The 24,285-nt window shown below is 42.7% G+C and overlaps 1 protein-coding gene across 6 annotated transcripts in view; it reads right to left on the reverse strand.

Annotated features, from left to right (window-relative positions):
• Positions 1 to 24,285, reverse strand: part of ctnnd2a (catenin (cadherin-associated protein), delta 2a) — a 789,966-nt gene that overhangs the window by 352,906 nt on the left and 412,775 nt on the right. For all 6 annotated transcript variants that reach the window (XM_060899742.1, XM_060899744.1, XM_060899741.1 and 3 more), the window contains 2 exons: positions 22,125 to 22,159; positions 18,564 to 18,680 (listed from right to left, as the gene is read on the reverse strand). In XM_060899742.1, the coding sequence (XP_060755725.1) occupies positions 18,564 to 18,680; positions 22,125 to 22,159 (152 nt within the window). The remainder of the gene's footprint in view (positions 1 to 18,563; positions 18,681 to 22,124; positions 22,160 to 24,285) is intronic.

The raw sequence follows: 24,285 nt of genomic DNA on the forward strand, positions 1-24,285 counted from the left end.
AATTCCTCCAAAAACTGTGACAGACAGAAGGTGAGTGCCCTTCCTGGGATGAACGGACGGATGGACATTGCCACGACATAATCCCTCTTCAGGCCTTTCAGCCAGCGGGGGATAAAAATTGTGAGGGAAGTTGATTTCAGAAAGCAAGCACACCTTGATGAAATTGCCAAAGTACAAGTTTGTTAATAATCAAGGGCATAACTCTGGGAAAATTTGCCCAAATTAAACGAAATTTCAATCTGCGTATAACGGTCATATAACAAAGAATCCTTTTGCCAAGTTTGGTGAAATTCCTCCACAAACTGTAAGAGGAGTTGATTTCAGAAAAACCTACACCCTCATGAAATTGTCAAAGTATGAGTTATTTAATCAAGGCTCAAAACTCTGGGAAAATTTTCACAAACAAAATTAAATCGCAGTCTCCGTATTACCGTCATATAACAAGGCCTTTTGCCAAGTTTCGGAAAATTTGTCCAAAAATTGTGAGAGGAGTTGATGTCAGAAGGCAAGCACACCTTCATGAAATTGTGAAAGTACAAGGTTGTTAATCAAGGGCCACAACTCTGGTAAAATGCAACTCATCTCATCTCATTATCTGTAGCCGCTTTATCCTGTTCTACAGGGTTGCAGGCAAGCTGGAGCCTATCCCAGCTGACTACGGGCGAAAGGCGGGGTTCACCCTGGACAAGTCGCCAGGTCATCACAGGGCTGACACATAGACACAGACAACCATTCACACTCACATTCACACCTACGGTCAATTTAGAGTCACCAGTTAACCTAACCTGCATGTCTTTGGACTGTGGGGGAAACCGGAGCACCCGGAGGAAACCCACGCGGACACGGGGAGAACATGCAAACTCCGCACAGAAAGGCCCTCGCCAGCCACGGGGCTCGAACCCGGACCTTCTTGCTGTGAGGCGACAGCGCTAACCACTACACCACCGTGCCGCCCTATTATTATTATTTATTATTATTATTTCCAGGGTGCCAATAATAGTTTTTGTTGAAAATATATTTCTTGATGATGGATTTGTTTTTCTCTGAATACATTAAATTCAATTAAACGTTGGATTTTTCTCATTTTTTCAGTGTGAGATGAAGCAACTTCGTCAAAAGGTGGATTTTTTTTTTCTAACCTTTTTTCTAATTGATCTTTACGGGGGGGCGCAATGATTGTGGAGGGCCCTGTGTGTGATCTCACTATTTTAGTTTGAACTTGACAGTAGAAACTGTATTCTTCATTATCATGCTTTATTGATTAAAAATCAGATTAAGTTATAATCCTATGGCTCACTAGTGGCACCAAACAGATGTTTTATAAAATGTTAACTAGTTGTTAAATAACATGAATAGGTGCCATAAATATGTTTTGCACTTCAGGACAAAGATTTGTGCATCTCTTCTCAACCAACAGCTTCCATATCTTATGGGGGAAAATACTTTTAATTTCTTTTTCTTTTTTTTTCTGGATAAACCCCCAGTGCTGCTTTTCCACTCTTACTGCACGGACCGATTTCCTTTGATGTTCAGAAGCTCCTCGATAGAACTCTGGACTTCTCAGCATGTGTATCCTGATGAAGAGATTCAGCAGATATGAGGAAGAATAAAGCTTTAAGACACGTGCGAGGAATGGTGTTTGGCCGCTTGTCAGTCAAGCTACAATTGCACCTCTCTGTTAAAAGCGTCCACAAAGGCAGGAGTTTTTTTTTTTCCATTTTGATTTCCTCTAACGGATGAATTATTGAGTGCCGCGCTGTCCTGAGCAGAAAATCACAAATGTCCCCATACACGAGAAAACATGTATTTACACTCAAAAAATTATTCATGCTCCCTTTAGAATGTTCTGGAACCCACGCCTCTTACGCTTTTGATTTCTTAAAATTATTGGTGCACTGGGATTTAAGATACTTTAATCTTCACTCCAACCCTCAAACGGTTTCTCGTCCATCATGCACCGCCTCAGAAATTTTCTTCCTTGATTTTCTGTGCAGAATGAAGTATTTAGGACGCTCCAAAGATGTTAATTACTGCTATTTCTGAGTAAAGAAATGTTCAGAATGTTCAAATAAATTCTTTCACTGAATGATTCAAAGAAAAAAAAACATGATGGAGGACAAGTTAAAAGTGTTCTACACTCTGGATGCAGAGTTATAAAACATGAAAAATATTTATTAAATTATTTGTCCTTGAAGAAGTAGCTGCTTTTAACATACCAACAGTTCACCAGGTGAAAAAGAATTATGAGCATTTTAAAGTAGAAAATAAGCCTGGAGTCTGTCTGTTATCCATGTAGGAGCTAACGATATATGCTTTTGTCAGTCTGAGGTTACTAAGAGTAACTTTGCAGAGGTGTTTAAATTTGCGAAGGCGATGTCCGATGCTGTAGTTAGTATGTTCTGGCCCCATCCCAATGCAGGTTATGGTCGCTGAACTGCTGGTTGTCCAGGTGGTGCTCTGAAAACAGTGTGGGCTTTATAGATAATTAGACTAATTTTGAGGGCGCTGCTGGCGCGTTAGGGAAGGACGGTATCCATCCCACTCAGGAAGGTGCTGCTCTCATTTCCTGCAGCATAGCTCAGTCTCAGAACATGCCAAGTTAATCTGTGACAATCCAGAGCCAAGGCTATGGAGCAGACAAACAGGCTAAACTGACTGTCTGCTAGCTGCACAGAGTCATCACTCCGGTTCCACTACATCGAGACTGTGTCGGTTCCCAAAGCTATACAAAATGTAGAAATACTCAGCAAGTTTGTTCTAGTAACCTAATTAATATAAAATTAGATCATACTGACTGTACAGCTGCTGCCAGCACCTTTGATCTAAAGGTGGGGCTATTAAATATTAGATCTCTTACATCTAAAGCGCTAATGGTTAGTGAACTTATTACTGATCAGGAGTTTAATGTACTTTGTTTAACTGAAACATGGATTAAGCCAAATGAATATATAGCATTAAATGAAGCGAGTCCTCCTGGATACAGTTGTATACACCAGCCTCGTCAAACTGGCAGAGGAGGCGGCGGCGTGGTTATTTATAATGATTATCTAGGTGTAACACAAAAACCTGGTTATAAATTTAATACGTTTGAAGTTCTTCATACTAATATAATGTACGTAGCCTCGAAAAATAAGTCTACCCAGTTAATTCCATTGCTTATTATTAACAGGCCCCTGGGGCCATATTCTGAGTTTCTTTCTGAATTTGCAGATTTTATCTCGGACCTTGTTATTTCCTGAGACAAAGCTTTAGTTGTCAGATATTTTAATATTCACTTCAATAACCTTGAAGATCCTCTCAAAACAGCATTCATGTCCATTTTAGATTCAGTAGGGGTTAATCAGAATGTCATAGGATCTACCCACAATGGTGGCCACACTCTGGATCCAATACTAACATTCAGGTTAAATATATAAAATATAGTCACACTTCCACAGTCTGAAGTTATCTCAGATCATTATCTCATCTTATTCAAAATATGTCTGAGTAATAATATACAGTATGCACCTCACCACGCTACTGTATTAAACGTACATTCACATCAACTACTGCACAGAGCTTTATAAATGATCTCCCAGAGTTATCAACTTTGATTGGGTCACTGTCAGCCCCTGCAGAACTTGATCAGGCAACTGAATGCTTAGAGTCAACATTCTGCCATACTTTAGATAATGTAGCTCCTCTTAAAAGGAAAATGGTCAGAGACAAAAAATTAGCACCCTGGTATAATGATGACACTTGCACTTTAAAACAGACCACTCGAAAATTGGAAAGTAAATGGCGTCAAACAAAATTGGTAGTGTTCAAATTAGCATGGAAGGAGAGCTTCCTGAAGTATAGAAAAGCTCTTAGTGCTGTGAGATCAACATATCTCTCCTCCCTAATAGAAGATAACAAAAATAATCCTAGATTCCTCTTTAATACTGTAGCAAAATTAACCAGGAATAAATCCACATGCACATGCACACCTGCAGTATGTAGTAGCAACGACTTCATAAATTTTTTTTTAATGACAAAATTGAGAATATCCGACAAAAAATTCAAACTACTAATTTAAGGTCAGACAATGTAAGTGACCCTGTAGTTAACAATATAATTGTATCAGATCAGCAATTAGAATGTTTTACTCCCCTTAGAGAAACTGAATTACTTTCATTAATCTCAGCATCAAAAGCCTCAACTTGTGTACTAGATCCCTTACCTACACGTCTATTCAAACAGATAATACCTGAAGTAACTGAACTGCTTCTAAAAATAATAAATTCTTCTCTTACTATTGGCTATGTACCCAAATCCTTTAAACTAGCAGTTATCAAACCCCTGAGTAAAAACCTGACCTCGACCCCCTGTCAGCTATCTAATTATCGGCCAATATCAAACCTCCCCTTTATCTCCAAGATCCTAGAAAAAGCTGTGGCACAGCAGTTATGCTCATATCCACATTGGAATAACATCCATGAAATACATCAGTCAGCATTTAGACCTTGTGGCAGCGGGGGTGTGGCCAAGCATTGGTCTGTGAATGGAGGGCGGAGTCAGGGAAGGTAAGTGATGGAATCATTGCACCTGATGGGGATTAACCTGTTTGTGTGTCTTCCCCAGTGACCATGCCCTTTAAAAGGAGAGGAGAGCAGAGAAAGGGAGCTCTCCCCAACCAGAACACGTGTGTGTGTGCGCGGCTGGGAAGTGATAAAAGGCTGAAAAGCTAACAATAAATAGTTAATTGAGAACTCAGTTCTGGCCTGCCGTGCTTCTGTGCTCCACCCACCTGGTCCAATACTACAGTGGTGCTGAAACCCGGGAAAGTGCAGAAGGGAACGGCCACATGGAGTCCTCCCCCTTCAAGGACCTGGTCCATGCCCTCGCCACGGCCCAACAGAGCCAGCACCAGGCGCTGATCGCCCTCCGGAAGGAGCAAGAACAACGCTTCGAAGCCCTGGTGCTAGTGCAACAGGAAGATTGCCAGGTGTTCCGGCATCTGCTCATGTCGGCAGGGGCCCTGATCACCACTGCCGCGGACCCTCCCCACCTCACCCTAATGAAGATGGGTCCGCAGGACGACCCTGAAGCTTTCTTCGCTCTTTTCGAGCAGGCAGCCGAGGTGTGGGGTTGGCCGGTGGAACAGCGCGCGGCGCACCTCCTGCTCCTGCTAACGGGTGAGGCGCAGCTGGCCGCGCTACAGCTCCCCGCCGACAGCTGGCTGGTCTACGCGGACCTCCACAGGGGTGTCCTCCAGCACGTGGGTCACACCCTGGAACAGCAGCGGCAGTGCTTCCGTGCGCTGCGCCTGGAGGAGGTCGGCCGGCCGTTCACGTTTGGCCAGCAACTCCGGGATGCCTGCCGGTGGTGGCTGAGGGCCGACAACCATGACGCCGAGGGAATCATCGATCTGGTGGCGCTGGAGCAATTCATTGCCCGACTTCCGGAAGGAACTGCGGAGTGGGTCCAGTGCCATCACCCGGCGTTGCTGGATCAGGCCATTGAGCTGGTGGAGGACCATATGGTGGCTGTTCTGACAGCGGGACAGTGTGTCTCCCCTTCTCCCCTCTCCTCTCTCTCTCCCCCCTTCTGTTCCTCGCCCCATTCCCCCACCGCGGAGGCGGGGGCCGGCTCCACCCCAGCCGACCTGCCGCACCCGCGGTGTCCTACCGTTTCCTACCTCCGTGTCTGTGTCTTCCCCCCCCTCAGGTGAGTGATCTCCGGAACACCGGTGCAGAGAGAGAGCTTGGGCCGGTATGCTGGCGCTGCAGAGAACCAGGGCACCTCCAGCATCAGTGCTTGGCAATGGAGCTGGGCGTGGTGGTCTGTATCCCCAACACGCCGGAGACCGCCCTCGATTGGGCCGGAGCATATCGCATACCGGTGAGTATCCAAGGGGATACGTATCAGGTTTTGGTGGACTCCGGCTGTAAGAGACCTCAATCAGACCTCAATCCACCAAAGCGTGGTGCAAGACGAGGCATTGGGAAGAGCACAATTAGTGAAGGTGTTGTGTGTGCACGGGGATGTTCACAACTATCCTTTAGTGTTGGTCCACATTCTGTTTCGGGGGAGAAATTTAGAGTACAGGCGGCGGTTAATCCTCGCCTTACCCAGTCGATAATTTTGGGGACTGATTGGCCGGGATTTCGGGAATTAATGACACACTTAGTGAAGAGTGGGGCCTGCCATAGTTCAGCGGGGGGAGGTCCCGGAGTGGCATTGGCGGGAGCAGCTGTCACAGAGCCATCTACGTCATCACTGCGTCAGAGTGAGGAGCAGCAGGCTCCACCTCCCTCTCTCGGGGAATCCCTCGCGGATTTCCCGTTAGAGCAGTCGCGAGACGAGACTCTGCGGCATGCATTTGACCAAGTGAGGGTAATCGATGGTCAAACGCTCCAGCCAAATGCCACCCCGTCCTTCCCCTATTTTTCCATTATGAGGGATAGATTATACCAAGTGATGCAGGACACTCAGACTAAGGAACAAATAACCCAACTTTTAATCCCAAAGAGCCGCTGGGAATTTATATTCCCATGGCTGGACACTTAGGGCAGGACAAGACACAAGCTTGAATAATGGCCTGGTTCTATTGGCCAAGGATTCACGGCGATGTCCGTAGGTGGTGTACGGTCAACACGAGGATATCGCTTTATTTTAGTTCTGACAGACTATGCAACACGATATCCGGAAGCAGTGCCTCTTCGCAATATCTCAGCACGTAGTATTGCTGAAGCACTCTTCCACGTCATCTCCCGGGTCGGAATCCCCAAAGAGATTCTGACTGATCGAGGCACTATGTTTGTCACACACACTGCGTGAACTGTATGGGTTACTGGGAATTAAGCCTATCCGCACCAGCGTTTATCACCCACAAACGGATGGCTTAGTCGAATGGTATAATCACACTCTCAAAAACATAATTAAAAAATTCGTAAGCGAGGACGCACGCAACTGGGATAAATGGCTCGAGCCCCTGTTATTCGCAGTGCGAGAGGTCCCGCAAGCCTCCACAGGGTTCTCCCCGTTCGAATTACTATACGGGCGTAAGCCGCGTGGCATTCTGGATGTGCTACGGGAAAATTGGGAGGAGGGACCGCCAACCAGTAAAAACAAAATTCAATACGTTATTGACCTGCGCGCCAAACTCCACACACTCACACACCTAACCCTGGAGAATTTGCGGCAGGCCCAAGAACGTCAAGTCCGTCTGTACGACAGGGGCACGCGCCTTAGGGAATTCACACCGATAGATAAAGTACTCATGTTGTTGCCCACGTCGAGCTCTAAATTGATCGCCAGGTGGCAAGGACCCTTTGAGGTCACACGGCGAGTCAGGGATGTCGACTATGAGGTGAGGCGAACAGACAGGGGTGGGGCGTTACAGATATACCACCTCAACCTACTAAAACTTTGGAACGAGGAGGTCCCCGTGGTGTTGGTGTCGGTGGTTCCAGAGAAGGCGGAGCTGGGGCCGGAGGTTCAAAAAGGGAAATTGACATCGCCCACCGCTCCGGTCCCCTGTGGAGACCACCCGGCCCGGCTGCACCCACCTCATAGAACACCACATTGAGATGCCCCCGGGGGTAGTAGTGCGCAGCCACCGTTACAGACTGCCCGAACACAAAAAAAAGGTGGTTCGGGAAGAGCTCGAGGCCATGCTTGAAATGGGCATCGTCGAGGAGTCCCACAGCGACTGGAGCAGCCCGGTGGGCTTGGTTCCCAAGGCCGACGGGTCGGTCCGGTTCTGCGTGGACTCCAGGAAAGTCAACGCGGTGTCTAAGTTTGATGCGTACCCAATGCCTTGTATTGACGAGTTGCTCGATCGACTAGGCACGGCTCGTTTTTATTCGACACTGGATTTGACAAAGGGATATTGGCAGATCCCCTTGACTCCGCTATCCCGAGAGAAAATGGCCTTTTCCACACCGTTTGGCTTACACCAGTTCGTCACACTTCCTTTTGGGCTGTTTGGGGCACCCGCTATGTGGCTTATGGATAGGCTCCTCCGCCCCCATGCCACCTACGCGGCCGCCTACTTGGACGACATTATCGTTTATAGTAATGATTGGCTGCGGCACGTGGAACACCTAAGGGCCGTCCTTAGGTCGCTGAGGCGAGCGGGTCTCACAGCCAACCCGAAGAAGTGTGCGATTGGGTGGGTGGAAGTACAGTATCTGGGTTTTCACTTGGGCAATGGGCAAGTGCGTCCCCAAATTAATAAGGCAGCAGCGATTGCGGCCTGCCCGAGGCCCAAGACCAAAAAGGGGGTGAGACAGTTCCTGAGGCTGGCTGGCTACTATCGTAGGTTTATACCTAATTATTCGGACGTCACCAGCCCGCTGACTGATCTCACCAAAAAGGGAGCACCAGATCCGGTCCAGTGGACAGAGCAATGCCAGTGGGCTTTCTCGGAGGTAAAGGCTACACTGTGTGGGGGGGCCACTGTTACACTCCACTGACTTTTCTCTCCCCTTTATTTTGCAGACAGACGCGTCAGACAGAGGGCTGGGGGCTGTTCTGTCCCAGGAGGTGGGGGGGGGGAGGACCACCCAGTGCTGTACATCAGCTGGAAGCTGTCAGTCCGCGAGGGCAGGTACAGCATGATCGAAAAGGAGTCCCTCGCCATCAAATGGGCAGTCCTCGCCCTCCGCTACTACCTGCTGGGGTGCCCTTTCACCCCCTGCAGTGGCTCCACCGCATGAAGGATGCCAACGCGTGGATCACCTGTTGGTATCTGGCTCTCCAACCGTTTAAGTTCAAGGTGGTCCACAGGCCGGGGGCACAGATGGTTGTGGTGGATTTCCTCTCCTGTCGGGGGGGGGGGGGGGGTGGTTGAGTCGGCTACAGGCCAGACGGCTCCCCAGCCTGAGTCAAGCGGTGGGGGTATGTGGCAGCGGGGGCGTGGCCAAGCGTTGGTCTGTGAATGGAGGGTGGCATCAGGGAAGGTAAGTGGTGGAATCATTGCACCTGAAGGGGATTAACCTGTGTTTGTGTGTCTTCCCCAGTGACCATGCCCTTTAAAAGGAGAGGAGAGCAGAGAAGAGAAAAGGAGCTCTCCCCAACCAGAACACGTGTGTGTGTGTGTGTGTGTGTGTGTGTGTGTGTGTGTGTGTGTGTGTGTGTGTGTGTGTGCGCGCGCGCGCGGCTGGGAAGTGATAAAAGGCTGAAATGCTAACAATAAATAGTTCATTGAGAACTCAGTTCTGCCCTGTGGTGCTTCTGTGCTCCACCCACCTGGTCCAATATTACAGACCTCATCATAGCACAGAGACAGTACAGGTTAAAGTAGTAAAAGACCTACTGTTGGCGTCTGATCAGGGCTATGTCTCGCTGCTTGTGTTGCTTGACCTTAGTGCAGCCTTTGACACCATTGATCATTCCATTCTCCTGGATAGACTAGAAAATGTTGTGGGAAGTTAAGAGAACGGCCCTCTCCTGGCTATTTAACTGATCACTGTCAGTTTGTTGATGTAAATGGTGATTTTTCTAGACATATCAAGATAAAGTTTGGTGTTCCACAAGGTTCTGTCTTAGGCCCACTGCTTTTTTCTGTATATATGTTACCTCTGGGTGATATTATTCATAAGCATGGTATTAATTTCCACTGTTACGCTGATGACACACAGTTGTATGTTTTTCCAAAACCAGATGAGAGACACCAGCTTAATAGACTTGAGGAATGTGTGAAGGACATTAAACACTGGATGCTTATTAATTTCCTTCTGCTTAACTCTGACAAGACTGAAGTACTTGTACTAGGACCAGATGCAGCTAGAATTAGGTTTTCTGATTACACAGTAACTCTGGATGGCCTTTCTGTTTCTTCACGTGCAGCAGTAAAACACCTCGGAGTGATTATTGACCCCAGTCTTTCATTTGAAACTCTTATCAATAACATTACCCGGATAGCTTTCGTTCATCTCAGAAATATTGCTAAGATAAGAAATATAATGTCACTACATGACGCGGAAAAACTAGTTCATGCTTTCGTTACCTCCAGGTTGGATTATTGTAATGCCTTACTGTCTGGATGTTCCAATAAGTGCATAAACAAGCTCCAGTTAGTTCAAAATGCAGCAGTAAGAGTCCTTACTAGAACCAGAAGATATGACCACATCACCCCTGTCTTATCCACACTGCACTGGCTCCCAATCAAATTCCGTCTTGTTTATAAAATACTACTATTGCCCTTTAAAGCACTGAATGGTCTCACGCTACAGTACCTGAGCAAATTTCTGGTCCTTTATGACCCACCACACTGTCACCTCATAGCAAGAAGGTCCTGGGTTCAAACCCAGCGGCTGACGAGGGCCTTTCTGTGCGGAGTTTGCATGTTCTCCCCATGTTTCCACCGGGTGCTCCAGTTTCCCCCACAGTCCAAAGACATGCAGATTAGGCTAACTGGTGGCTCTAAAGTGAGTGTGAATGGTTGTTTTTGTCTCTGTGTCAGCCCTGCGATGATCTGGCGACTTGTCCAGGGTGTACCCCACCTTTCGCCCATAGTCAGCTGGGATAGGCTACAGCTTGCCTGCGACCCTGTAGGACAGGATAAGTGGCTACAGATAATGGATGGATATGACCCACCACGCCTACTTAGATCAAAAGGTGCAGGCTATCTGCTGGTACCTCATTTAGTGAAGGCTACATCAGGGGGCAGAGCTTTTTCTTACAAAGCCCCACAGTTATGGAACAGCCTTCCAAGTAGTGTTCGGGACTTGGACACAGTCTCTGCATTTAAGTCGAGGCTGAAAACAAATCTGTTTAGTCAGGCTTTTTGATAATAGTGTTTATTCGGTACAGGAGTAGACCTGGAGGATCCTCAGGCATAGTGTTTTGGTAAACTGGGATGTATGGATGATGTCAGTCCCCCACTCGCTCGCTCACTCAGGTTTATTGATGGTGTAGTGGCTGCTGCGTTATGTCCCAGGGCTCCCTCATGTCTGTGTTACCTTCTGGCTCTCCCCTTTTAGTTATTCTGTCATAGTTAATCTTGCCGGAGTCCCTGCTTGCAGTCAGTGCAAAATGTATCCTGTTCTTACTCATTAGGTGACACTGGGCATACCTAACAACCTGTGTTCCCCCTGTTTCTTCCCTCTGTCTGTCCCTGTCTGAGTTACATGCTGATCCTGAGACACCAGTAAGGTCCTGACCTCTTCTGCTCCTCGGACCTGCCTGATCCATCCTGATGCCCTATGTCTGGCTGGAGTCTCATCACATCGCTCCTGTGGTGGATGGCCCCATATGGACAGTGGAAAGTAGCACTTGGAAGACACTCTGGACGCTTACAGTAATACATTTATGTCTGAGGACTACAGGTGACTGGCTCACTTTAGGACTGCAGTTGTCATGAACAGTTTTGCACTCAAGCTTCCATCAATGAACAGTTTATAACTTCAACAAAACACACTTCATGTTAAAACTATAATGATTTTCCTGGTTGTACTTTTCCAGTTGTACTTTGTGACTCTATAGGACACAGTTATAGAAGCGAGTTATTTATAATCGTGCTATCTGTTATCACCCAGATGAGGATGGGTTCCCTTTTGAGTCTGGTTCCTCTTGAGGTCTCTTCCTCATGTCGTCTGAGGGAGTTTTTCCTCACCACCATCGCCACAAGCTTGATCATTGGGGATAGAGTAGGGATAAAATCAGCTCATGTTTAAAGTCTTTAATTCTCTGTAAAGCTGCTTTGTGATAATGTCTATTGTTAAAAACACTATACAAATAAACTTGTTTATCTATCTATCTATCTATCTATCTATCTATCTATCTATCTATCTATCTATCTATCTATCTATCTATCTATCTGACTATCTACCTGTGTGTCTATCCATCTATCAGTCTATGTACCCATGTGTCTGTCTGTCTATCTCTCTGTCTGTCTGACTAGCTACCTGTGTGTATATCTGTCTATGTACCTGTCTGTCTGTCTGTCTGTCTGTCTGTCTGTCTATCTATCTATCTATCTATCTATCTATCTATCTATCTATCTATCTATCTATCTATCCTTTTATTGATCTAACAGCGACCTTTCCACGTGCCTGTGGTTTCCAGAGTCAATGTTATGACACTGTAATGACAGTTTTGTTCATTTCCTTGTATCACATTGTCACGCTTCTGTAACTGGAATGAACTGGATATCCACAGAGCTACAGAGTCAGTTGTCGTGATGCTCTAATGTCATCCTGGAAGTTGCGACCCTTATGTCCACCTGACTCAGGTGTTTCAACAACATGACCTCAAAATGAATTGGATCAGTCTGAATGATGGAGATGGAAGAAGTTGCCTTTATACTGTAAATGTTTACGTCCCTTTTTGTCAGTGGTCAGAAAGTCAGAGTTAAGTCACTTTATGATCACAGGTACATCCTCATGATGGTCATCCATCAACCTGACATCAGTTTCCCTCGAGTCTGATCAGTCATTCTGATCCCTGATGTCTCCTGGCCTGAGAAACCTTCGTCATGCACTCAGAGCTCTTTCAGCGTTTAGCTTCTCACATTAGGAGCGTGGATTTGGTTTTGTTGAAGAGGACAAAATGCACCATGAGATTCGGCAACTAAAATGAAACTGTATGCTTTTACCGGACGGACCCTCAGGGCTCGGCTATAATTGTCACGCCTCCATTTTCAGAACATCAGCTCTCAAACAGCAGAAAAAAGCAGCACAAATCAAGGCAATTTTCTAAATATAATTTAATTACTCCCTCTTGACTTTTCTGGAGGCAGAAAATGGCGTACGCATTTCATGCTCACAGCATTGTGGGTAATAGCACAGAACCCCCTATGTGCAGTACTTCTGCTCAAATTGAAATCATAAATGGCATTAAAGTACTTTTTTTTTCGACAAATGAGTCTATATTTCTGTCCCACTAGGCTTTGATACTACCTCAGTGTTCCACCATGACAATTCAGTCACAGCCATTAACCAGAAGTAGAGTTCACATGCAATTATCACAGGTGGTGCATGTGAGTGCAATTTAGAAATTTGCCTTCTCTCTCTCTCTGAGTCTTGCTGTGATGAAAATTGATCAAATGATAAACACATGACGGGAATCATTAGAGTGCTGAAGAGAAATGAGAAAAAAATTGCTGTTATAAGAGTTCAACAAATTGTACAGACAGCGGCGTAGCAGGGGAGGGTTGGAGTTTTGGGTTCGAACCTCGTCCTCAGAAATACGTTCCAGTGATCTGCTGAATATCACCGATTATTCTATCCACAGTCACTGGATATGAGCAATCACACGCTCTGATTGGCTATTCTACTACTAGGATATCAGCTCATATACCATAAGTAGAGAAAAATAAAATGGCGGAGCGTGTTGCTGAATCAACCGAGGACAAAATAAAAATTCTCCTTGAAAAACCCAAAAATTGTTCTCAAGTATTTAAAAGAATAGTGTATCAGTGTATCATGATAATCGGCGATATTCAATGTGTCATGATAATCGGCGATATTCAGTGTATCATGATTAATCTGTGATATTCAGTGTATCCATGATAATCGGCGATATTCAGTGTATCCATGATAATCGGCGATATTCAGTGTATCATGATAATCGGCGATATTCAGTGTATCATGATAATCGGCGATATTCAGTGTATCATGATTAATCTGTGATATTCAGTGTATCATGATAATCGGTGATATTCAGTGTATCCAAGATAATCGGTGATATTCAGTGTATCCATGATAATTGGCGATATTCAGTGTATCGTGATAATCGGCGATATTCAATGTGTCATGATAATCGGCGATATTCAGTGTATCATGATTAATCTGTGATATTCAGTGTATCCATGATAATCGGTGATATTCAGTGTATCCATGATAATCGGCGATATTCAGTGTATCATGATAATCGGCGATATTCAGTGTATCATGATAATCGGCGATATTCAGTGTATCATGATTAATCTGTGATATTCAGTGTATCATGATAATCGGTGATATTCAGTGTATCCATGATAATCAGCGATATTCAGTGTATCATGATAATTGGCGATATTCAGTGTATCATGATAATCGGCGATATTCAGTGTATCCATGATAATTGGTGATATTCAGTGTATCCATGATAATTGGTGATATTCAGTGTATCGATGATAATCGGCGATATTCAGTATCATGATTATCAGTGATATTCAGTGTATCATGATAATCGGTGATATTCAGTGTATCGATGATAATCGGCGATATTCAGTGTATCATGATAATTGGTGATATTCAGTGTATCATGATAATCGGCGATATTCAGTGCATCATGATAATCGGCGATATTCAGTGTATCATGATTAATCTGTGATATTCAGTGTATCATGATAATCGGTGATATTCAGTGTATCATGATTAATCTGTGATATTCAGTGTATCATGATAATCGGTGATATTCAGTGTATCCATGATAATTGGTGATATTCAGTGTATCCATGATAATTGGTGATATTCAGTGTATCGATGATAATCGGCGATATTCAGTATCATGATAATCAGTGATATTCAGTGTATCATGATAATTGGCGATATTCAGTGTATCATGATAATTGGCGATATTCAGTGCATCATGATAATCGGCGATATTCAGTGTATCATGATAATCGGCGATTATTCAGTGTATCATGATAATCGGCGATTATTCAGTGTATCATGATAATTGGCGATATTCAGTGTATCATGATAATCGGCGATATTCAGTATCATGATAATCAGTGATATTCAGTGTATCATGATAATCGGTGATATTCAGTATCATGATAATCAGCGATATTCAGTGTATCGATGATAATCGGCGATATTCAGTATCATGATAATCGGTGATATTCAGTGTATCCATGATAATCAGCGATATTCAGTGTATCACGATAATCAGTGATATTCAGTGTATCCATGATAATTGGTGATATTCAGTGTATCCATGATAATTGGTGATATTCAGTGTATCGTGATAATCGGCGATATTCAATGTATCATGATAATCGGCGATATTCAGTATCATGATAATCGGTGATATTCAGTGTATCCATGATAATCAGCGATATTCAGTGTATCATGATAATTGGCGATATTCAGTGTATCATGATAATCGGTGATATTCAGTGTATCCATGATAATTGGTGATATTCAGTGTATCCATGATAATTGGTGATATTCAGTGTATCGATGATAATCGGCGATATTCAGTATCATGATAATCAGTGATATTCAGTGTATCATGATAATAGGTGATATTCAGTGTATCGATGATAATCAGCGATATTCAGTGTATCATGATAATTGGCGATATTCAGTGTATCATGATAATCGGCGATATTCAGTATCATGATAATCGGTGATATTCAGTGTATCCATGATAATCAGCGATATTCAGTGTATCAAGATAATTGGCGATATTCAGTGTATCATGATAATTGGCGATATTCAGTGTATCCATGATAATCAGCGATATTCAGTGTATCAAGATAATCGGCGATATTCAGTGTATCATGATAATTGGCGATATTCAGTGTATCATGATAATCGGCGATATTCAGTGCATCATGATAATCGGCGATATTCAGTGTATCATGATTAATCTGTGATATTTAGTGTATCATGATAATCGGTGATATTCAGTGTATCATGATTAATCTGTGATATTCAGTGTATCATGATAATTGGTGATATTCAGTGTATCCATGATAATTGGTGATATTCAGTGTATCCATGATAATTGGTGATATTCAGTGTATCGATGATAATCGGTGATATTCAGTATCATGATAATCAGTGATATTCAGTGTATCATGATAATCGGTGATATTCAGTGTATCGATGATAATCGGTGATATTCAGTGTATCATGATAATTGGCGATATTCAGTGTATCATGATAATTGGCGATATTCAGTGCATCATGATAATCGGCGATATTCAGTGTATCATGATTAATCTGTGATATTCAGTGTATCATGATAATCGGTGATATTCAGTGTATCATGATTAATCTGTGATATTCAGTGTATCATGATAATCGGCGATATTCAGTGTATCATGATTAATCTGTGATATTCAGTGTATCCATGATAATCGGTGATATTCAGTGTATCCATGATAATCGGCGATATTCAGTGTATCATGATAATCGGCGATTATTCAGTGTATCATGATAATTGGCGATATTCAGTGTATCATGATAATCGGCGATATTCAGTATCATGATAATCAGTGATATTCAGTGTATCATGATAATCGGTGATATTCAGTGTATCATGATAATCAGCGATATTCAGTGTATCGATGATAATCGGCGATATTCAGTATCATGATAATCAGTGATATTCAGTGTATCATGATAATCGGTGATATTCAGTGTATCATGATAATCAGCGATATTCAGTGTATCGATGATAATCGGCGATATTCAGTATCATGATAATCGGTGATATTCAGTGTATCCATGATAATCAGCGATATTCAGTGTATCACGATAATCAGTGATATTCAGTGTATCCATGATAATTGGTGATATTCAGTGTATCCATGATAATTGGTGATATTCAGTGTATCGTGATAATCGGCGATATTCAATGTATCATGATAATCGGCGATATTCAGTATCATGATAATCGGTGATATTCAGTGTATCCATGATAATCAGCGATATTCAGTGTATCATGATAATCGGCGATATTCAGTATCATGATAATCAGTGATATTCAGTGTATCATGATAATCGGTGATATTCAGTGTATCGATGATAATCAGCGATATTCAGTGTATCATGATAATTGGCGATATTCAGTGTATCATGATAATCGGCGATATTCAGTATCATGATAATCGGTGATATTCAGTGTATCCATGATAATCAGCGATATTCAGTGTATCATGATAATCGGCGATATTCAGTATCATGATAATCGGTGATATTCAGTGTATCCATGATAATCAGCGATATTCAGTGTATCACGATAATCAGTGATATTCAGTGTATCCATGATAATTGGTGATATTCAGTGTATCCATGATAATTGGTGATATTCAGTGTATCGTGATAATCGGCGATATTCAATGTATCATGATAATCGGCGATATTCAGTATCATGATAATCGGTGATATTCAGTGTATCCATGATAATCAGCGATATTCAGTGTATCATGATAATCGGCGATATTCAGTATCATGATAATCAGTGATATTCAGTGTATCATGATAATCGGTGATATTCAGTGTATCGATGATAATCAGCGATATTCAGTGTATCATGATAATTGGCGATATTCAGTGTATCATGATAATCGGCGATATTCAGTATCATGATAATCGGTGATATTCAGTGTATCCATGATAATCAGCGATATTCAGTGTATCAAGATAATTGGCGATATTCAGTGTATTATGATAATCGGTGATATTCAGTGTATCCATGATAATCGGCGATATCCAATGTGTCATGATAATCGGCGATATTCAGTGTATCATGATAATCTGTAATATTCAGTGTATCATGATAATCGGTGATATTCAGTGTATCCATGATAATCGGCGATATTCAGTGTATCATGATAATTGGCGATATTCAGTGTATCATGATAATCGGCGATATTCAGTGTATCATGATAATCGGCGATAGTGTATCATGATAATCGGCGATATTCAGTGTATCAGTGATAATTGGCGATATTCAGTGTCATGATAATCGGCGATATTCAGTGTCATGATAATCGGCGATATTCAGTGTGTCATGATAATTGGCGATATTCAGTGTCTCATGATAATCGGCGATATTCAGTGTATCAGTGATAATTGGCGATATTCAGTGTCATGATAATCGGCGATATTCAGTGTGTCATGATAATCGGCGATATTCAGTGTATCAGTGATAATCGGCGATATTCAGTGTATCACTGATACACTGAATATCACCGATTATCACTGATACACTGAATATCACTGATTATCACCGATACACTGAATATCACTGATTATCACCGATACACTGAATATCACCAATTATCATGGATACACTGAATATCACCGATTATCACCAATACACTGAATATCACTGATTATCACTGATACACTGAATATCGCCGATTATCACTGATACACTGAATAGATTATCATCGATATTCTGAATATCGCTGATTATCATCGATACACTGAATATCGCCGATTATCGCCGATACACTGAATATCGTGGATTATCACAGATGCACTGAATATCGCCGATTATCGCTGATACACTGATTATTGCCGATTATCTTGTTAAAGGTGCTTCCAGTAAAATTGGTGTCCCTTCATTCTTTTCATTTTGATCTGACAAGCTTTCATATTTCAAGTCAAATGTTATTTTCCTGAGAGTATCGTTTCTCATGTCACCGATGATGTCACTAACTCGACTGTAGTAACGGTTTCACGCTGGGAAGTGGAATCGTCCATGGTGAACACAGACGTCAAGCTTTCGTTGAATAATTACGGATTTTCAGCTTCCTTGGAATGTTTTCTGTCTGAACCTTTGAGGATTCCCCCAGCAGGAGAACACAAGAACCCTTAGAGTGTGAGATTCAGTGTTGCGCTGATCAGAGGCTGAAAGTTACTCACGTTCACTCGTGCTGTATTCCTGATGGTCGAGAATTCCAGACTCCTGCAGGGATCTGATGCACGAGTCCACGAGCTCCAGTCCGGTGTTCAGCTCATCCTCAATGTCTTTCTGTCCATCTGTGCAGCAGAAGAAGGGCGACAGAGTGAGAAGAGCAATCTCACCACAATCTCAAACTCTCAGGTTGAAGCAGAACAGAGGCTTGGTGTCTGTAAAACTCCAGTGTCTTTAGGATTTGTGTCAGCTCAAAGCCAATGAAACTGCATCAGATTTGCATGAGCTTTACATGAGATTTGTGTGAGTCGCCCCGAGCCTGAACACCGCCTTGATCACATGATCACTGGGGGGGTTGTGTACAGTACACAGGAGCCTGAATGAAAAATTATGTTAGCTATGGATGTAAAGTTTGACTGGGAAATTTGTAAATAGTGCCTTAGTTTTGATAAATAATTATTTTTCATCTCTATTTTGTAGCAGCCAACAAGAGCCATACTCTGGTTGGAGGTAAATACACACCATACCACTCGTAAAAACATGCTCTGATTCAAACATCCAACACCGTGTGATACTCCATGACCTAATCAACGCCATCTTCCAATAATAACATCTTAAACATAAAACTTATCATAACGAGTTTATTGCTGGCAATAAACGAGGTTAGCTTGGAAAGGTCCGTTCTGCACGATCGGCCGCTATCGGTCTTCGACGACGGAAACAAAAACGTGCAGCGAAGTGTAACAAAACCCACTGAATCCAAGCTAACTAATGTAGCTAGCTAATGCACGTCATTTTAAAATCAACTCGGTAATGAGTCAAATAGCTTTATCACACTGATATTTACACTGCGGAAACATAAACAGAGCGAAATGAAATGTTCTGTGATGTCACTGATTGATTAATACGATCCAGTTTACTAATTACTCTGTACTGATATCAACGATGCTGTATAACGTGGCCTGAAATAGTATCGATAGCATCCTTACTTTTCATTTTAGTGAAGCGTCAACATGAGAGCTGTTTACATCAGCAGTGAGAGACAGGGTTGTTTTTTTTTTTTTGGCATTTACAAAACTAAACATTTGAATCTTTTCCAACCTGGATTGTTCACTGACTCTTTACGAATAACTTGAATGAATGAATTTATTAATTAATTTAAAGACGATAAGTTGATCAGCAGAGCTGATGAGGTCGTGCATGTACAGATACAAATAAAAAAGATTAAAAATATACACAATCTTTAAACAAAATCAATGAACAGATTTTATCTTCACGTTAAATGAATTAACAGTATGCATAGCTATTGTCTTTGTGTTTCATTACAGCTACAACAGGATCAACGTTTATTCTGCTAACGTCAAATTTAGCTCGTAAACGCTTGAATTCGTTGAAGTTATTGGCCGTTGATTCCTTGCGAGAGAGACTGTTCCACGTTATTGCTCCTTCGTATTGTATGGAGTTCCTGGTATACAGTAGTTCATTTCTTACTTGGAAGAATCCGGTCTTCTTTACAGAAACTCAATGCGATTAATGGAAAGTATCTCATTTTCCACAATTCTTAGGCAACTCCAGGATCATGGATGAGACTTTTGTGCTCATGCTGGCGAACAAACGCTGCTTTCGGACTGGAGGAACTTTTTCAGAGTTCCTTTCTCAGAATTGTTCGAGGAAGTTCCCTCTTTTTATTCGTGTCTGCACCACAACAAGCGAGTGGACTAATAAAACTGTTTTAACGAGTTTTATATGAAACTGTTGTGAATATTTTCAGTAAAATGTGTTTAGTAAATAATCCCATGCTATTTTTTAACAAGAGTCCTCTGAGAGCACAATATCCCCCGCTGGCGACTCGGCCATAACGCTGGTAAAATGTGACTGAATGGAACGAAATTGCAATATGTGTATTACCGACATATAACAAAGAATCCTGTCAAGTTTGGTGAAATTCCTACAAAAATTGTGAGAGGAGTTGCTTTCAGAAGGTGAGTTCCCTTCTCCGGATGGACATCGCCATGACGTAATCCCCCTTCAGGCCTTTCAGCCAGTGGAGGATAAAAACTGTGCGGGAAGTTGATTTCAGAAAGCAAGCACACTTTGATGAAATTGCCAAAGTACGAGTTTGTTAATAATCAAGGGCATAACTCTGGGAAAATTTTCCCAAATTAAACAAAATTTCAATATGCATATAACGGTCATATAACAAAGCCTTTTGCCAAGTTTGGTAAAATTCCTCCACAAATTGTAAGAGGAGTTAATTTCAGAAGAACGTACACCCTCATGGAATTGTCAAAGTACAAGTTATTTAATCAAGGCTCAAAACTCTGGGAAACTTTTCACAAACGAAATTAAATTGCAATCTGCGTATTACTATCATATAACAAGGCCTTTTGCCAAGCTTTGAGAAATTCCTCCAAAAATTGTGAGAGGAGTCGATGTCAGAAGGAAAACACGCCTTCATGAAATTGTCAAAGTATAATTTTGTTAATCAAGGGCTGCAACTCTGGGAAAATGCTACCGAACTGAACGAAATTACAATATGCGTATTACCAACATATAACAAAGATTCCTGCCAAGTTTCGTGGAATTCCTACAAAAATTGTGAGAGGAGTTGATTTCAGAAGGTGAGCACTCTTCCCAGGATGGACGGATGGATTGACGGATATCGCCACGACATGATCCCCTTCGGGCCTTTCGGCCAGTGGGAGATAAAAGCAAATTAAACATAAGCGCTGGATAAAAACCATCTATTTTATGTAAATAAAGATGTACATTTTGTTATCTGGTGGTCAGTTGTTTAAGAGATACGTTGCTTTACATTTACAGTCCCTGTGGTGGTACACGTACATCATTCATACGGACGTAAAAGTCATCAAAAATCAGGCTGAAGCGTTACCATACTCTCTTAAGTACGGAGCTTCGCTCTGCAATAAAATTCATTTTCCATAAAACAAGATTAATTCTGAACCCATGATGCCAACACCAAGCTGAGCGCTGAAATGAAGAGAAACGTCACATGACTGCTGATGAAACAGGAACGTGCTGAGAGACAGAACGAGATGAAGACGCGGCTCGCGATCGAGCGTGTTCTGTCTTTTCACAGCGCTCAATCCAAACTGTACTCAAAACTTTTTCATTTAAAAGTAAAACTCCGTCTTGACATCTTGACGTGTGCCATTAACAGGTATAACTGTTCTTAATTGCTGTTAATGATGACTGCAGGAACGTTTCCTGGTGTTAAGGCCAGTTTCATAGCTTGAAGGTTGTTGAAAGTTTCACACTAAGAGAAATTTCACTGCTGCTTTTCTCTTTTCTCCACGTTAATGTTCACCGGTCAGACGTCTGAAATGTCACGATATCAATCACACGCGGTGTGGAATACGTTTCAAACCAAAACTACTCAGCCACAGAGGGCGTGAAATGGCCCTCTCATTATAAATAGTTACAAATCGTTATATCCTCTTGTTATAAATAAAAGCCGACGTTGATTTTTTTAATTAACGTGTTTCTGAGAAAAATCTAAGGTTTGATTTTTTTTTTTTATTTAAAAACACACTGATGGAAATAGTTACCTTCAGTATCCCAGCGAAGATGTTCATCTGTTGAACTGTAACAGAAAAACACAGAATTCATTGTACGCTAATTAGAATACACATATAATTTGTTAACAAAAAGTATTGGTACTCTTTAAAACAATGCTAGCAGGAGCAACAGTTATAGCTCGATTTTGATTTTTGCAGTGGGACTGAAGTTGGATCAAATCCATTCCATTCACAACCTTCTTTTTGCTATTTTCCAACCAAAAGACACACATAGCAAAAGTATTCAGACCCCAAAATCTAAAGCAAATAAATTATGATCCTTTGAGGAAAAAAAAATCATTATACGGTATATTCATTTATACACTCAAAGGAAAGCGCTATCTGCCCTATTCTACATACATGATCTGATCTCACACACTGCCATGAGTCCACCTAGTATCGTTTTAACTGACGGGGAGACCGAGTATGCCCCTCCCACCCAGACAGCAGGACCAATTTTGCTGCCTCGCCTCAGATGGCTGTCACTTTGTCAGGATTTTTTCACACTCGTGATCTCCGAACGCATTTCAGATTGTGGTTTTGACCTGATTGTGTCCAGGCTTCTGACTTTGATGTCTGGTTTGGATATTAATAAAACCGCCACAGACGGACTCTCAAACGTCTCCTGAGTCCTGGGTGTTGATAATAGTAAGGGTGCCAATTTTTTTTTTTTAATCCAGTATTTTGCTCAGAACTATACAGTGCTTATAGATTAAAGCTCAAAATATTGCGTATTAAATATACAGTAGGGAGCCGATAACTCTGGAGTGGACACTACACAGGTAAAACACACACTCAGGCATTAATGTTTATAGAGAAATCAATGCCACTGTAGAGGTGAAATAAACAGAGGCGCCCGACGCACACAGGAGCAGTTTGTCCTCGACATTACGACTGTCCTGTAACACACCATGGTGTAAAACACACACAGTGTTCAGGAAACACGACCACACAACGGTGTAATCTCCTCTAAAGCAATATGCTCTCTCTCGCTCTCTCTCTCTCACACACACACACACACACACACACACACACACACACACACACCCGCATGATGCTTCACTTCTAGGTGCAGTGTGTAATCGCAGGTTAACTGACCCCCGCGGACAGAGAATTGGATTTCCAGGGTCAGTGAGGACACAAATCACAGCGCTCTGGGGCTTAGATCACATGACTACACCTGGAAATGTTACACCTGTATTAATGAGGACAGAATTAAAATATTATGTCCAGTAGATCACACTTCCTTCCTGCAAGAACACAACACAGTGAAATGTGTGATGTGAAGCATACGGACTGGTATTCCTCAGAATGTAGGGGAGAAACAAACAAATAAACAAGCAAACAAACAAATACACAAACAAATTCGAGAACAAATGTACAGTTACATTTATAGAGCGCCTTTCTCAAATTCAAGGTCGCTTTACATAGATAAAGCGACCTTGAGTTTGAGAACGGCGCTGTGGCAGCGGGGGCGTGGTCAAGCACCGGTCTGTGACAGGAGGGCGGAGTCAGGGAAGGTAAGTGGCAGAATCACTTCACCTGAGAGCAATTAACCTGTGTTTGTGTGTCTTCCCAGTGACCGCGCCCTATATGAGGAGGGAGAGCGAGAGCAGAGGGAAGCTCTCCCTGGAACCAGACGCCGAGTGTGTGTGTGTCTGTAACAGTAACTCTTAGTGGTTAGACTGAAAAGTTTGGCAATAAAACCGAGTTGCAAACCTGATCTCTGTCCTGCCGTCCTCACACAATGAATAACAGCACCACCTTCCGGTGCTGTTCCTGCTCCAGATCGGGGCAGAATAACAGTCGCCCTGTAGAGCAGCGCATCACTGAGTCTGAAGAGTCTCCAGCTCCACACTGCCATCTTTATTCTGATCACAACACGCTTCAATAAAACAAACTCAACACATCACATAAACACGCCATTCTCGTGCCTATCCAGTGGAAATGACCCACAAACGGACGGTTTAGTGGAACGGTTCAACCGCACCCTCAAAAATATCATTAAGAAATTCGGAAGTGAGGACGCACGTAATTGGGATAAGTGGCTCGAACCCTTGCTGTTCTCAGTGCGAGAGGTCCCCCAAGCCTCCACGGGGTTCTCCCCGTTCGAATTATTATATGGGCGTAAGCCGCGCGGCATCCTGGACGT

Source organism: Neoarius graeffei, chromosome 19 (genome assembly GCF_027579695.1).
Source record: "Neoarius graeffei isolate fNeoGra1 chromosome 19, fNeoGra1.pri, whole genome shotgun sequence".
In the NCBI taxonomy this organism is placed as follows: domain Eukaryota; kingdom Metazoa; phylum Chordata; class Actinopteri; order Siluriformes; family Ariidae; genus Neoarius; species Neoarius graeffei.